Source organism: Taeniopygia guttata, chromosome 2, assembly GCF_048771995.1.
Source record: "Taeniopygia guttata chromosome 2, bTaeGut7.mat, whole genome shotgun sequence".
In the NCBI taxonomy this organism is placed as follows: domain Eukaryota; kingdom Metazoa; phylum Chordata; class Aves; order Passeriformes; family Estrildidae; genus Taeniopygia; species Taeniopygia guttata.
In genome coordinates this window covers 42,445,403-42,459,049 of record NC_133026.1, presented here as the reverse complement: position 1 = coordinate 42,459,049, position 13,647 = coordinate 42,445,403, and the positions used below count along the sequence as shown (strand labels likewise).

Genomic DNA, 13,647 nt, shown 5'->3' with positions numbered 1-13,647 from the left:
GAGCTGCGGGCGGCTAGAGGAGAACTGATTCTTCTGGAAGGGACCTCCCGCCGCCCTGCAGCCCGACAGAGGGGCACGGGCACAGGGACAGGGACACGACACCCGCCACACGAATGCCAAAGCACGCCCGCCAGGACGCCACAGCGCACGCGCGCCCCCGCGGCCGCCCCGCCCCGCGCACGCGCAGCGGCGGCGCCCAGGCGGCTTCCGGGCGCCGGCGGGCCCGCCCCGCCTCTCTGCTGCCGCCGCCATCATGGTACGTGCGGCCGTGCCCCGCTCCGCCGGGCCCGCCGCGATCCCGCCGCCTCCCGCCTGCCGCCCCGGCGCTCCCGCCGCCTCCCGCCTGCCGCCCCGCCGCTCCCACCGCCTCCCGCCTGCCGCCCCGGCGCTCCCGCCCCGCCGCTCCCACCCCGGCGCTCCCGCCCGCGCCTCCCTGCGCCGGCACCGCGGCGGCGGCGGGGAGCGCGCGCCCGCCTCAGCCGCTCTGGGCCGGGGCCGCGCTCCGCGTGTCGTGCGGGCTCCGGCAGGGCCGCGCTCGGAGTCCCGCCGGACCGCGGCCCCTTTGCTCCAGCGCTGGGGTGTCGTGCAGTTCGAAAGCTTGCGAGGAGCTGAAGGGAACTTAGGGGAAGGATGGGGTAGGACTGTGTGCAGGAGCATGTGGTGATGGGGCGGGGGGAGAATGGCTTCAAGCCGAAAGAGACTAGGTTTAGATTAGGTAGTAGGAAAAAATTCTTTGCTGTGGGGGTGTTGAAGTACTGGAACAGATTGTCCAGAGAAATTGTGGATGCTCCATCCCTGGAAGTTTTAAAAGACCTGGTTGGATGGAGCTCTGAGCAACCTGGTGAAGTGGAAGATGTCCCTGCCCACAGCAAGGACTAGGTTGGGAGTAGGTGATCTTTAAGGTCTCTGTCCAACCCTAACCATTATGTGATTTTTTTGAGGAGCTCTTTTAAACGTTCTCAGAGCCTTGAATCTGAAGATGGCCTTGATGGCCTTGGGTGTGTTCTCACCTAACTCTGTCCATTCCTCCCCTCCCAGGTGTTCAAGCGCTTTGTGGAGATCGGCAGAGTTGCCTTCATCTCCTTCGGGCCACATGCTGGCAAACTGGTGGCCATCGTGGATGTTATTGACCAAAATAGGGTAAGTTGCGAGTACTGCCCCTGTGTTTCCTCCTTTCTGCCTTAACAGAAGCTTGTATGCTCAGGCGGTGTGTATTGACTTCTGTATAAGTTCTGTTTTCAAATAGCCAATTGATAGAAGGATAGGATTTAACAGCTGTTGTACTGGAAACAGCTTTAGGAGCACACTTTTTGCCCAGCAAGTGATACATCCTCCTCTGTGCTGTATATCCTTGGTGTAGAAGTGGACAAGGGATGTCTAACACTTACTAATGAAATGGCATTAATGTGTGTGTAAAGTGAATATTTGGGCTAGGGGACTATTCCTGCACCTATCTTAGTTTTGTCTACCTTTTTTTTTAATTTAGTTTTGTTTTTTTTTGTCAAAGGCAGGCCTTCAGAATCTTTCTGTTTGAGTTGTACAGGCAAGATTTAACAATCTCCGCTTCTATCTGCATAATATGTGTTTCATTTTTGGATCAGTGTTGTCAAGATACTGTTCATACAGTTTTAGGAAGAAGCTGTCTAAATCGAATGCAGTGGGTGCAAACCCCCCATATTTGTTTCCCTTTTTCAGGCACTGGTGGATGGCCCCTGCAGTGGTGTCAGGAGGCAGGCCATGCCCTTCAAGTGCATGCAGCTGACTGACTTTGTCCTGAAGTTCCCACACAGGTGAGCTGGCATCTTTCTTGTCCTGTGTGAAAAAAACTCCCATGCTGTCATTTGATGACTGATCCTTGCTAAGTCTAGAAGGTTCAAACAGTAGTAAAAATTTGGCACACTTTGGTATCATAGATGAATATATTTAGGTTTTCATTGCCAGTGTTGGCTGATAGCTGCTGTTCAGGAGCAAAGGAGGTCTCAGAGCAGTCAAGACGTCTCAGAGTTCTGTGGTAGATGGTGTGGAGGAAAGCAGTGTAAGTGCTGCTGCAGCTTTGCTTTTGCTGCTGCATAAGTTACCTTCAGGCATTAAATGGGCGCCCTGCCTACAGAACTACACTGGAATTGCAGGAGGCTGAACTCATTCTGTTCTTTTAGCTTGGTTAATATATGAATTTCTGTAATTTAGAATCAGAAAGGGGCAGTGCTTCTGATCCTGTAGCAGTGCTAGGAGCAGCTGCTCATTTTAACAGGTGGATTGGGAGCAGATCTCGGAGGTCCATGATCAGTGGCATGGGGTTTGGTTGGTGGCCTGTCACCTGTGGTGTCCCCCAAGGTTCAATGCTGGGCCCAGCATTGTTTAATGTACTCATCAGTGACTTGGATGAAGGGGCAGATTCCTCCTCAGCAAGTTCATTGATGACACAAAGCTGGGAGGAGTGGCTGATATCCCAGAGTGCTGTGCTGCCATTCGAAAGGATATCAACAGGTTGGAGAGATGGGCATTTGGAAGTTCAACAAGAGCAGGTGCAGGGTCCTGCACCTGGGGAACAATCCTGAGCACCTGTACAGCCTTGAGGCCAACTTGCTGGAAAGCAGCTCTCTAGAGAAGGACCTGAGTGTCCTGGTGCACAAGCTGTCTCTGAGCCAGCAGTGTCCTTGTGGCCAACAGGGCCAATGGTATCCTGGGGGCATTAGGAAGAGTGCAGCCAGCAGGGTGAGGGAAGTGATCCTGCTCTGGTGAAGTGACACCTGGCGTGCTGTGTCCAGTTCTGGGCTCCTCAGGACAAGAGAGATGTGGATCTCCTGGAGCTCAGGTGTCTGAGCACTGGAACAAGTTGCCCAGAGAGATGAAGGAATCTCCCTCATTGGAGATACTCGGCAACCCCTGGACACAATCCTGTGCCATGTGCTCTGGGATGGCCCTGCTTGAGCAGGGAGGTTGGAATTCATGACCCCCATGTTTCCTTCCAACCTGACCCATGCTGTGATTCTGGCAGTTCTAGCGCAGCACTTACTCAACAGAACATTAAGTAGGCCACAGAGATGCATGTGACATTGACTTAAAGTAAGGTGTCTGAAATAATGTTGTAGAGTCATCTTTTCCTTTAATTAACCTTTTTTAATAAAGACTGAATATGGTTTTGTGACTGTTCAATGCAGTGCTCGTCAGAAGTGTGTGCGACTTGCCTGGGAGAAGGAAAATATAAATGAAAAATGGTCAGCGACAAGATGGGCAAAGAAGATTGAGGCTCGAGAAAAGGTAACAGTGTTTAACTGGATAAGGAGTGCCTGTCCTGCTTCTGCTTTGTAAAGGCTGCACATTTTCAATAGCAAGTCAGGATTAAAGATAGACAAAGCATAGGTTTTTAATTTACCAGCTTAAACTTCGTGTATTTTAACAGTGCATGTGGTTTTGTTCAGTTATTTCTACAACAGCCTCCTTTTCCTGCATCCTGGGATGGTGCAAAGGCCTTAAATTGTGAGCTAGTTCCAGGAGTGCAGCTAAACCTTTTTTGGAGATGAACAGTTATTTTAGGAATGCTTTGGAATGCTGAGTTTTACTATTTGTATATATGAGCTTTGTGACTGATTCTTTTCGTGCAGAAAGCAAAAATGACTGACTTCGATCGCTACAAGGTGATGAAAGCGAAGAAAATGGTAAGTGAGTGCTGCTTCTTCATGGGGTTAATGCTTGTAGCTTTCACTTCAGAGTCACATCCGGTGTTGCTAGCTTGCTTTCACAGCTGGCTTGGGTTATGGGTGTGAAATGCCTTGAATTTTCCGTGCTTTTTTGTATGTCACCGCATTCTCTTCTGTAGTTGGTCAGACTTGAACTTGTATAAGCCATGTGTCAGTCCTCCCAAGTTACAGCTGGGGAAGGAATTGCCTGCTTATAAAATCAAATATTCTGGATGGGTTGCTGTTAGTATTTTACCCTCTAATGAAAATCATTACACATGAAATACCGAGATGCCTGAGTTACCAGCCAGAATGATAATGTCCACTTGGTAGAGGGGAACAGTTTAGGTAGAATTTGACATTTCAAATATAATGCATGGTAAAGGGTGATAATGAAAAGAGGCAGAATCTGAAAGCTTAGAATTTGAATTAGGCACAATATTTGAACTCTTGCTCTTTCCATTCTGATCAAGTGTAAACGTTTTGTTGTTTTGTTTTTTTTTTTTTTTTAACAGAGAAACAGAATCATCAAGCATGAAATGAAGAAGCTCCAGAGATTGGCTTCTAAAAAAGGCAAGAAGCCAGGGAAGGCAGGGAAGGCACCAAAGGGCAAAAAGCCAGAGAAGGCACCCAAGGCTAAGAAGCCAGAGAAGGCACCAGCACCCAAGGCACAGAAGGCACAGAAATAAAATGAACTTCTCATTATGTATAACTCTGTGTCCTTGTTCTAGTTTTAAAATTACAAACACTTGATTTAAATTTTAATCATATGTTTGTTTTTATTTCTGACCAAGAGTGGTTGTCTATCTCATTTTTATATCCAAGTGTTGGATTCTAGTATACCCCAGGAACATGCAGAAATGCTTTTGCCATGCTGTGCCCAGTACTCTGTACCCAGTTGAAATAATTGCATTCCCCATTATTTGAAGTAGGTCAGATCCTGACATTTAAAAGCAGTTTGCTACTGGAATTGGTTGGGAATGGACAATATTACTTGAACAGTCTTGAGTGCAAAATACATGAAAATAATCACGCTAACAGTTCTATATAAATTCAGTCATTTGCTGAAAGGATGTGTTCTTGTTAGAATACAAGAATATTAGCATTTGAAAGACTTAACAAATTGCTGTTCAGACACTGAATTATTTTCTAAAAAACTTCCCCGATTTTTTAAGTAGTGACCTGGAATACTTGGATGCTTTAGATGTCAAGCACCTTAGTTGCCCTGTAAGACAGTTACAGCAGTTCGTGCTGTACAACAAGATGGAAATTGTCGGCATATATTTCAATATGCTTGCTTTTTGGAATGTTTAAGGGTAAGATTTTGTGTCAAGACCTGAGATTAACTTCAATTCCTTAAACTATGAAGCGTATAATTTCCACTATTTAATCAAAACCATCAAGTAAAAGGGAGCGTGACCTAAAAATTAGTTCATCTGAAACACTGAGCTGCTTAATTTAGTCTTTGCATTATAAAATAATGCTTACAAATCTCAGCATCAGCATCCATGTAATTTCCTTTGTTTCTCCCTGTAGTTTCTTGGCAGGAGATACATTTTCTTCACATTGATTGGAGAAATCTTGTAAGTCTGAGGTAATTTAAAAGCAAATAACTTTTTCAGTCAAATATCAATTGGAGGAGATTGTATATATTTTAAGAAATGAGGGTTGTGAGACTTATATATTGTCATATACATACTCAAATATATGTTGTCAAGTACACTGATAAGCATATGTTGCTAAAAATGTGTGCTTTAACTATTTACGTGGATAGTGCTACATTGTTTCAGCCAGCATTAGGCATACCCAAACACTTAGAAGTATACAGTGTTGTCTTGAGCTACTTCTATACCCTTGGAAATACAGAGTTCAAGCACCTGGTTGATAGGAAGGGATATAACTGCTAAGGGAAAAATAAAATCAGAAATTATGCAAATTGGGATTAAAAGCCATGTTCAAGTGTCTGGAGACCTTGATTTTAAATTGGATTTTGAAGTGATTAAATCCACCTACTCTGAAACTCTCAACTGGAAAGTAACTTCAAAGTTATATCAACCTGGAGGTCCTTTAAGGTGAAAGATTTGTCCCTTAGGGTTCTTGATTTTTTTTATGTACTACTGTTAAGCTTGGTTATATAAGACTGAGGGGAAAAAATGGTAAAAGTGCCTGTACAGAAAATAGATGTGCCTTCAATCATAAGGAGCTCAGAAATGCTTTTTCTGCAGCATTTACTCATTTTTAAAGGTACTTTCTTCCCCAGAACATCTTTGCCTATGACTGCAATTTATCCAGTGTTTTCATTCCTACCACTTGGCAGCTGCTGAGGCAGCTGAAACTTTCCTACGATACAAGGTGTACAGTAATCCTTGGGAGCTGGGATTGTCCTGGAGAGTGACCTGGTAGCAGCATAAAACATGTAGACAGTTGTGTCTGCCCTAGCACTGTTCCATGAGAGTGGGGCATAAAAGATTTAGGCAGTGCTGGGGAGAGAGAGTGTTCTGTGCTTTGAAAGAAAGCTGGGCTCTGTAAAACCACACCTAACAAGCAGTATTTTCATCAAACTACTGGTTTTTTACAATTTGGCCAAAAGGGGGAAAGAACAATAACAGAATATATCAGGTTTTTGGTACCTGCACTGTGCAGTTTTGACTGGATGTTCCATGTGAGCAGCATCTGATGGTTTTTTCAGCAACTCATTAGACCTCTGTGAAACCTGCGTTGTGAGCAAGCCACCTTCCTTTCAGTCCACAGGCATTGTCCAGCCCTCGGGGCTGGTTTTTCCTTTTGGTAAAGCTACGGGGAAGACGAAGAACTGCAGGAGTGCAGTTGATTTCTGAAGGTTACCACACGATGGCAACGTTAGCTCTTCCTAAGGCTGTTCCTAGGGCCGGGCAATTGTGCTACCTTCCCCTGCAAGGAATGGTGCCAAACAAAAAGGATGGCACAAACACTTGAGAGCACTGGACGTGCTTAGCCAATTCTTCACTTTGCCTTTATGGTTGACCAAGGTGTACTCTACTGGACTATGGATATGCTTCTTATTTTACTTTGTGGAGCTGAGCATAAAGAAATGGGGTCTGCTGTTTATAAAGAGCTTGAAGTGAAGTCGCTGTGTTTGTTATATCACTTCACAAGAATGTGCAGTGGGCTTGCTAGGGGCAGAGCAGGGCATCTGCCCTATCCCTGAGCTCAGCAGATAATTGCTGTATTTCCTAAACCAATACCAGTACTTGGCAAACCCAGTTCTAATCACTGTGCTGAAAAGTCTGGTAGATGTGAGCAATTCCCGGAGCAGGATTGGACCCTTTAGCATGATCTGTAGTTAAAAGATGTAAAATCTGTTATTACCATGAACCAGCCACAGTTCTGTGCCAACTGATTTGCTGGTGATGCATATTTATTCTTGAAAAATGCTGTATTAGCACGCTTTTGTTTCTTGACTAGCATGTCTGTTACTGTGTTTGGCATCTGAATGTGTTTCAGTTTTTTTCATTGAGATGTAATAGACTTGAAAGAGAAATCTCTGCATTTACTGATTGACTTGTGACAAATCTGGTCTAATTTACAGCTCTATTTAGTCTTGCTTCAATTATAGTGCCCCTTAAATGTTTCCAGCCCCGTAAGGTTTCTTTGCTTTTCTCCTGTGCACACTGATAAAGTGTCTCTGAAAGCTCCACGTGCCTGCCTTTTAGCGACATGAAGGCATGCTAATTTCTATTCACAGCATTATTGGTATATGAGTAAATACAGCTTGCAAGGAAGTGGTAAGTGGAGCAAATTATAGGGATGACTGTGTGGTCTACTCATTTCAGGTCTTCAGCATTTTGTTATTCCATTCTATAATTCTGGGGGGACGGAGGGGGGCTGGATTGGTTTGTTTGGGGGTTTAATTTAGGAATTTTTGATGTTGTTTTGAGTTTGAAGTTGCATGTACTATTGTCATACTTAGGTACTTTTGAGTTTGTACTGGGATTTCCTTCACTGAAGCAGAAAGATCATCTTTTACCAGTTTAAACATGACACCCCTGGTTGTCCTGCAGTCCTTGTCCCTACCTTGACACAGGCCCTGTGGGTACTAGTGGTGTACCCATGCCCTTTTCCAGGCAAAAGCTGCATTCCTGGGGGCTGTGCAACTGTGCAACTTTCAGTTGATGGGAATGTGGCTTTCAGAAGGAATGTGGCCCAACTTTCACATTGTGCAGCTCTCCCTGTATTGTATTCTTGGTTTAGATAAACAAAGAGTTACTCATCTTTTCTTTACCTCCCTTTCAGAGATGATAAAACTGAGTGGGCCCCAGGCAAGTCTGTCTGGCAAACTCTCCACCTCTCCCATAAGCTTTCAAACCACTATATGCATCGAAATTAGATAAGTCTTCCACCTGCAGTCAGCTATTTGTGCTGGTCACCAACATAAAAATTATGTCATTGCCACCAGCACAGAGCCACGTCCTCCTTCCTGAAGTGCATTGACCCAGTTCTTGTTATAAGAGAAGTACTTCATAGCATTTCCCTGGTGATCCCTGGTTGGAGGGTATTTTTCAGGATTATTTAGTTCTGTAACTGTTCCTCACAGATAGGGAGGAGAGGCCCTGACCTGCTCATCGTGGCCCTCAGCAGAGCTGAGCTCTTCCCTCGCATCCGCTTTGGGCTGCTGGGGGAGTGCAGGTGGTGTTTCAGAGCCCTGATAAAGGTTCATGTGGCAGGACCTTATCAGGAAGCTCTGCTCTGATGAAAATGAGAGATGCTTCAAAAAAGTAGTGGTGTGCATATTTAAATAGCATGAAAGAATATTATATTTGAGATCGGCTGGAGCTTTACCTACAGACACACAGCAGCTGGAGCTTTACCTACAGACACACAGTGGGAGAGCACAACATCCGAATATTTTTCACAATAACTCACCAGTCAAGACTTCTTATTCCCACTGTTTGAGCCTCCTATTTACAAAAGAAGGGGCCATTGCTAGCTGTGTTATTGTCACAGGTGCTATGTAAAAATGTTCTAAAGGAGAGATGGAAAATAGGCTTGAGGGCTTTTTCGGTCTTCCTTCTCTTTCTCCCTGGAATCCCTGAATAACTTTACAGGGAGGGGTTTCTTCCTTGTTTATCTTTTATTTCTATTGCTTGTCTCATTCACATTGCACATGTGAGTCTTACCTCATCCTAGAAGTCTCTGTGGATAATAAAAAAAAAAAAAAAAAAAAAAAAAAAAAATCAGAGTTCATGGCATAATGAAATAAATGAAGTCTGACTAGCTGAAAGTGGCATCATTTTTGCTCCAGTTGCTTGAAGGATTTTTCAAGGCCCTGGGAGAGGCTGAAAAGCTGCTGCTGTGGGCAATGCATGCAGATCCTCATCCCAGATGTGAGCAGGCTTCCTCAACTCCTAGACACCTAATTGTGACCTTGGAAGGAAGGATGTTCATACTGGATATGCCAGGTCTCTGCTGGCAGTACAGCAGGTCTAGAGTGGGAGGGAGAGTTGCATTTAAATGTCAGTGCAGGCAGTTGTGCCACAGGACAATTATTCCAACAGGAGACTTAAAAACATCCACACAATCCATGGTACAAAATAATTTCCAGCATGCTATAGAAAATTTGGGATTGTGGGCTGAAGGAAGTCCCAGTGCCATGCCACAGGATGAGAGGGCTCAGGGTCACAGGCACTGCCAACAACCCTGGGTGGTCACTGCTCAGACAGCAAATTCAGTGTCTTCATGGTTGTTGGAAGGAGAACATGCTTGACAAGCTAGATCCTGACAATCTGGCCTTTCTTTTTGGCCACTCTACTCAAAACTTTCAACAAATTGAGAAATTCAGCTCCAGGGCTATTGCTTTGTGCCTTAGCAGGTGATACAAAGCCATTCCTGGGGGCATGGACAGGATGAATTCTCCATGCCTTCAGTTCTCTCTTCTCTTCTCCTATGCTGCTCTACTGGGGGTGACAAAGGTTCCCAGCCCACTCCTGTTTGAAAGATCCCAGAACATAATCCTCTGATTATTAGAAACTTGCTAATTATCAACCTAAATTTATTAATGACCAATTTATAACCAGGAAGCTCCACTTCTTGCTTCTGTAACTGCAGGGCTGTCAGGAAAGATTCATGAGCCCATATGTTGGTCAGACCCTGTTTTCAGCAGCCACAATTCAAAGCTCTCAGATTAAATACTGCCTGACTGCTCCATGTGTTAATGCATACGCTTTCCTCTATCCTGGCATCACAGTGACAGAGGACTTTCCTTAGTGCAAAGGTATGTACACAGCCAATAGAGTGTCTTTGTGGTCCCAACTCAAGCATATGCCAATACTCCTTCCAGGAAAAGAAACAGATTGATTCTGTCTTGCTTTCTCTCTCTTTCTTTTTGGTTTTTTTTGGGGGGTCGGCAGGGATGTTGGGAGGGTGAAAATGTTCCATGCATCGGTCTGTGTTCATTTTCCCCTTGTTTCTATGTGATCCTGCAGGTTAGAGCTGGAGGTTTGCTGAGGTGCTCTGAGAAAAATGAAGTGAGATGCTAAGCTTGATGTCCCCTGGGCTCCTGACACTGGCACACACCAGATCGAGGAGGGCAGGCTCTGCCCCCAGGATCTGGCCACATGCAGAGGCAGGAATGGACCTCTGGCAAGTCTTGGAGAGCCACAGTCACACTCAGTGGGGAGGCAAGGCATGCAGCACCAGTAGCCACTAACATGAATCTCAGGCAGCAATGCTCTGTGCTCCCACCTGGCATTGTCTGTGCTCCCTTTCAGGCTTCCTGGAAGCTGGCTACAGTTTTAAGTGATGCAGGGAGTTCTGGATGGTGCAGGAGAACCTTTGTTCATCCTAGCCCTGTCTGTGAGGTGCCAGAGCAGGCAGGGACGAGCTGAGCTGCTCCCTGCAGAGCCCCACCACACCTCCTTTTCTCTGCCCAAGCACCCAAGCTTGGACAACTCCTGCTCAGGAGGCCAAGGGAATCAGCCGTGAAGCTCTCTGAACCCTCAATACTAACTCTTAGTCTCTCCAAGCCCAAGTAATTTGTGCATTAACTTTGGAACTCTTCATGAATTTTTTTCTGTAATGATACAGAGTTTCCAGTGACTTTTCCTGGCCACCTTCCATAAAACCACTGATGCCTTAAGTTTTAGCTTTCATATTATCCAGATTCTGTACTGCATTAGTATATAACTCTGAACTTCATATAAAGTGCTAGCAAATTATCTTCACAGTTTAGTTGGACAAAACAATCCTTTTCCAGCCTGAGAACCAAGGACACCATTGCAGCTTCAGGCCCAAAACGTATAAACTAGGGCGAATTGAGGAGAGCAAACTGGGAGGATGTGATTTCATAACCTGAAGCTGTAACTGGACAATTAACCTCAATATGTATATGGACAAAAGCTTATAAAAGTGTGAAAACTCATGACCCATCGTCCATCCTGGGTGTAGCCTCGGCCGTGCTCTCGTACTGCCCAAGGTGTATTCTCTGAAGGCCTTTTTAATAAATACCTACTTTATTCCTTTAACACTTGTGGGAATCCAGGGCTTCCCTCTGGCTGCCCTGGAGGGCCTGGGACCCTGGCAGGGGTCAGGAACTCCCCTGTACAGAGCCCCCAGAGACACTGTCTCTGATCTTTGTCCATGGAAAAGAGTTTTCAATCTTACAGGATGAATTACAAGCTCTGAGTGTTTGATATGAGTAATAATTAAGTGTGGCACGGGTGCAAAAGTAAAATTTTAGGTTTCTAGATTAGGGGTTCAGAGGGGACAAGATGGAGGAATTGGGTGTGTCTTGTCCTTTTCCTCCTTCTTCATGCCCTCCATGTTTCACTGTAGTGTTGGCATTTTTCTATTGGTTGAGGCTGGGGACACGCTGTTTAACGTAGATGATAGATATTGGCACATTATTGTAAATATAGCACACGTAGTTTCTGGTATATAATGTTTGTACCATCCCACTGAGGGGCAGAGCCCCACATGCTGTCCTGCAGGACAGACCTGCGGCAGGGCAGCAGAACATGTTAGAGATAAGCAAGAATAAACAACCTTGAAACCAGCACAGATGAATTATGGCTTCTTCTTTGGCAGCGGGGCAGAAAGACAGGGAATTTATACAATGTCGGAATCATCAATACCCACAGATTCCGACAAACACTGTCCAGCCTCTGTTCTAGGTAGCCTCTCAAGGCATCAGCACAAGTGGATGGCTAGGCAAAGCCTTTGTTAAGAAGTGAGGAGCTATGAGTGTAACGACTGCCAGCTAACGTCAAACTCATCACCCTCCCGAGGAGAGCACGGCATCTGTGCTGGCAGGGCACCTCCAAAGCAATGGACACAGCACCATGTGTCCTTTTCATTTTGCAAGTGGTGTAATTTACAGGGACTGCTGTACATATTTGATAAGAAACTGTCTCAAAAACAGATCTCAAAATGAGACATCAATGCTAGAGCTTTTATATGCGGTGGGATGGAATTGTTCGTCATCCAAAATCCCATATTTTCAAACAGTGATCAAGCGAAGGATACACAGACACACACGCATTTATTTGCTAGTGAAGATTGCAGATGGTCCAGGATTAGTGGGAAACGAAATAATAGAGATCTGAACCTCTTGATTTACATGGTGGCAGTCCAAAAAATAAGGTGTTTCAGATTCATTGGAGTGCTGGGGTTTGTATCTAGAAAGGACAAAGAGAGAGGAAGAAAATATAAGGCTTAAAAAGGGAGGATCCTGCCTTGGGAAGGACAACTGAAGAGGATAGAGGTGCCTGGGGCGAAATGCAGATAGCAAGTCAGTGTTGAAGTTCAAGCTGTTACAGCAGCTGCTGGGAGCAATGGAACCTAGTGGGATGGAACCCCGTTGGGGCACCCATGTAGTGCCACTTGGAAGGTTCACCCTCTCCCATGGACTTGGGAGGCCACGACATGGCTGAAGTTCAATTGTTTCCAAAAGCTGGTGGAGGATGGAGGCTGAGACCCTTGGTGATGCAGAGTGGTCAGCTTTTCTTGGAGGAGCAGGCTAGGAAACAGTTCCTTCTCTAATAACACAGCAAATGTCTTGGAATAGAACATGGGTGGTAAGATATTTTTTTTCTGGCTGAACATGGGAGAGATTTAAAAATAGCCCTTAGGAATTAAAAAATGAAAAGATAACCCTAACTCATCTGACTCAGCTCATGTTCTGTAAAAACAATACTGTGTTCTGACAAGCAATTCAGAGTTTGTAGTGTTTATCTAAAATGTTAAATTGGAGGAATGAGTAATCACCTCTAAAAGACTTAATAACTCTTTGTCCCTTCCTCCATATGCTTGTGTTTGAGTCGTGACAACAAGGAGGATACAACATGTATTTGTGGGAAATATAAAGCCTGTGCACTCAGGAAACGTGTGGTTCCTCTGCAGATGTTACTGTTTCCTCTGGCGTCTTAAACACTGCTTACAAAGGATTACTCTCCCTTCAGGATGTGACCTCTCTGCCTTTTGTCTTGAGTCAGACAAACGGTGACAAAGGCATCCCAGCAGCATTAATTTACTCTAATTACTGCATTGGGGTGTGCAGCTTCTTCAGCATATTTATGAAAATTCAATGCATTCCATAAATGACCTGGGTGGGCTTATTTTCATGTGAACAATGAGGAAAACCTGAGATGCACGAGTTGTTCCCACACACAGTGAACTGAAAGAAATCACCCACATCCAGGTTTTTCTCTTAGTTAGGGATTCTTGCTTGTCTTCTGTAGTGATACTGATTTGGTAAGTGGGTCATGGGTGCATGTCACACTTTGAAACAAGATGCAAAACTCAGTTTTGCACCTTACCTGCTTCTTAGCATCTTCTGTGTCCCAGTGCCAGACCCAGTCTGAGCCCAAATTTCTCTTCATTCTGTTTGATGCCTATCGCCTTAATTTACCATCTCTTTCCTACCTCCTGCAAAGAAAGGGTGAAATACCTGGGTTTCCTCTACAGTTCCTTAGTAAAGCATTGAGACCCATTA

General features: G+C 45.1%; 1 protein-coding gene across 2 annotated transcripts; it reads left to right on the top strand.

Moving 5' to 3' along the window:
- Nucleotides 1-238: 238 nt before the first annotated feature.
- RPL14 (ribosomal protein L14) lies at nt 239-4,445 on the top strand. Of its 2 annotated transcripts, none has more exon segments than NM_001245286.1 (6): nt 239-256; nt 1,039-1,140; nt 1,696-1,790; nt 3,162-3,261; nt 3,606-3,659; nt 4,196-4,445. In NM_001245286.1, coding segments are annotated over 6 exon segments (528 nt in total). In that variant the 5' UTR covers nt 239-253; the 3' UTR covers nt 4,370-4,445.
- Nucleotides 4,446-13,647: the final 9,202 nt, after the last annotated feature.

Coding starts and splice junctions, on each gene's coding strand:
- RPL14 (XM_041713888.2), top strand. CDS start 854: ATGTCCCTGCCCACAGCAAGGACTAGGTTGGGA. Junction 1,141..1,695: donor ATGTTATTGACCAAAATAGG/GTAAGTTGCGAG, acceptor TCCCTTTTTCAG/GCACTGGTGGATGGCCCCTG. Junction 3,660..4,195: donor TGATGAAAGCGAAGAAAATG/GTAAGTGAGTGC, acceptor TTTTTTTAACAG/AGAAACAGAATCATCAAGCA.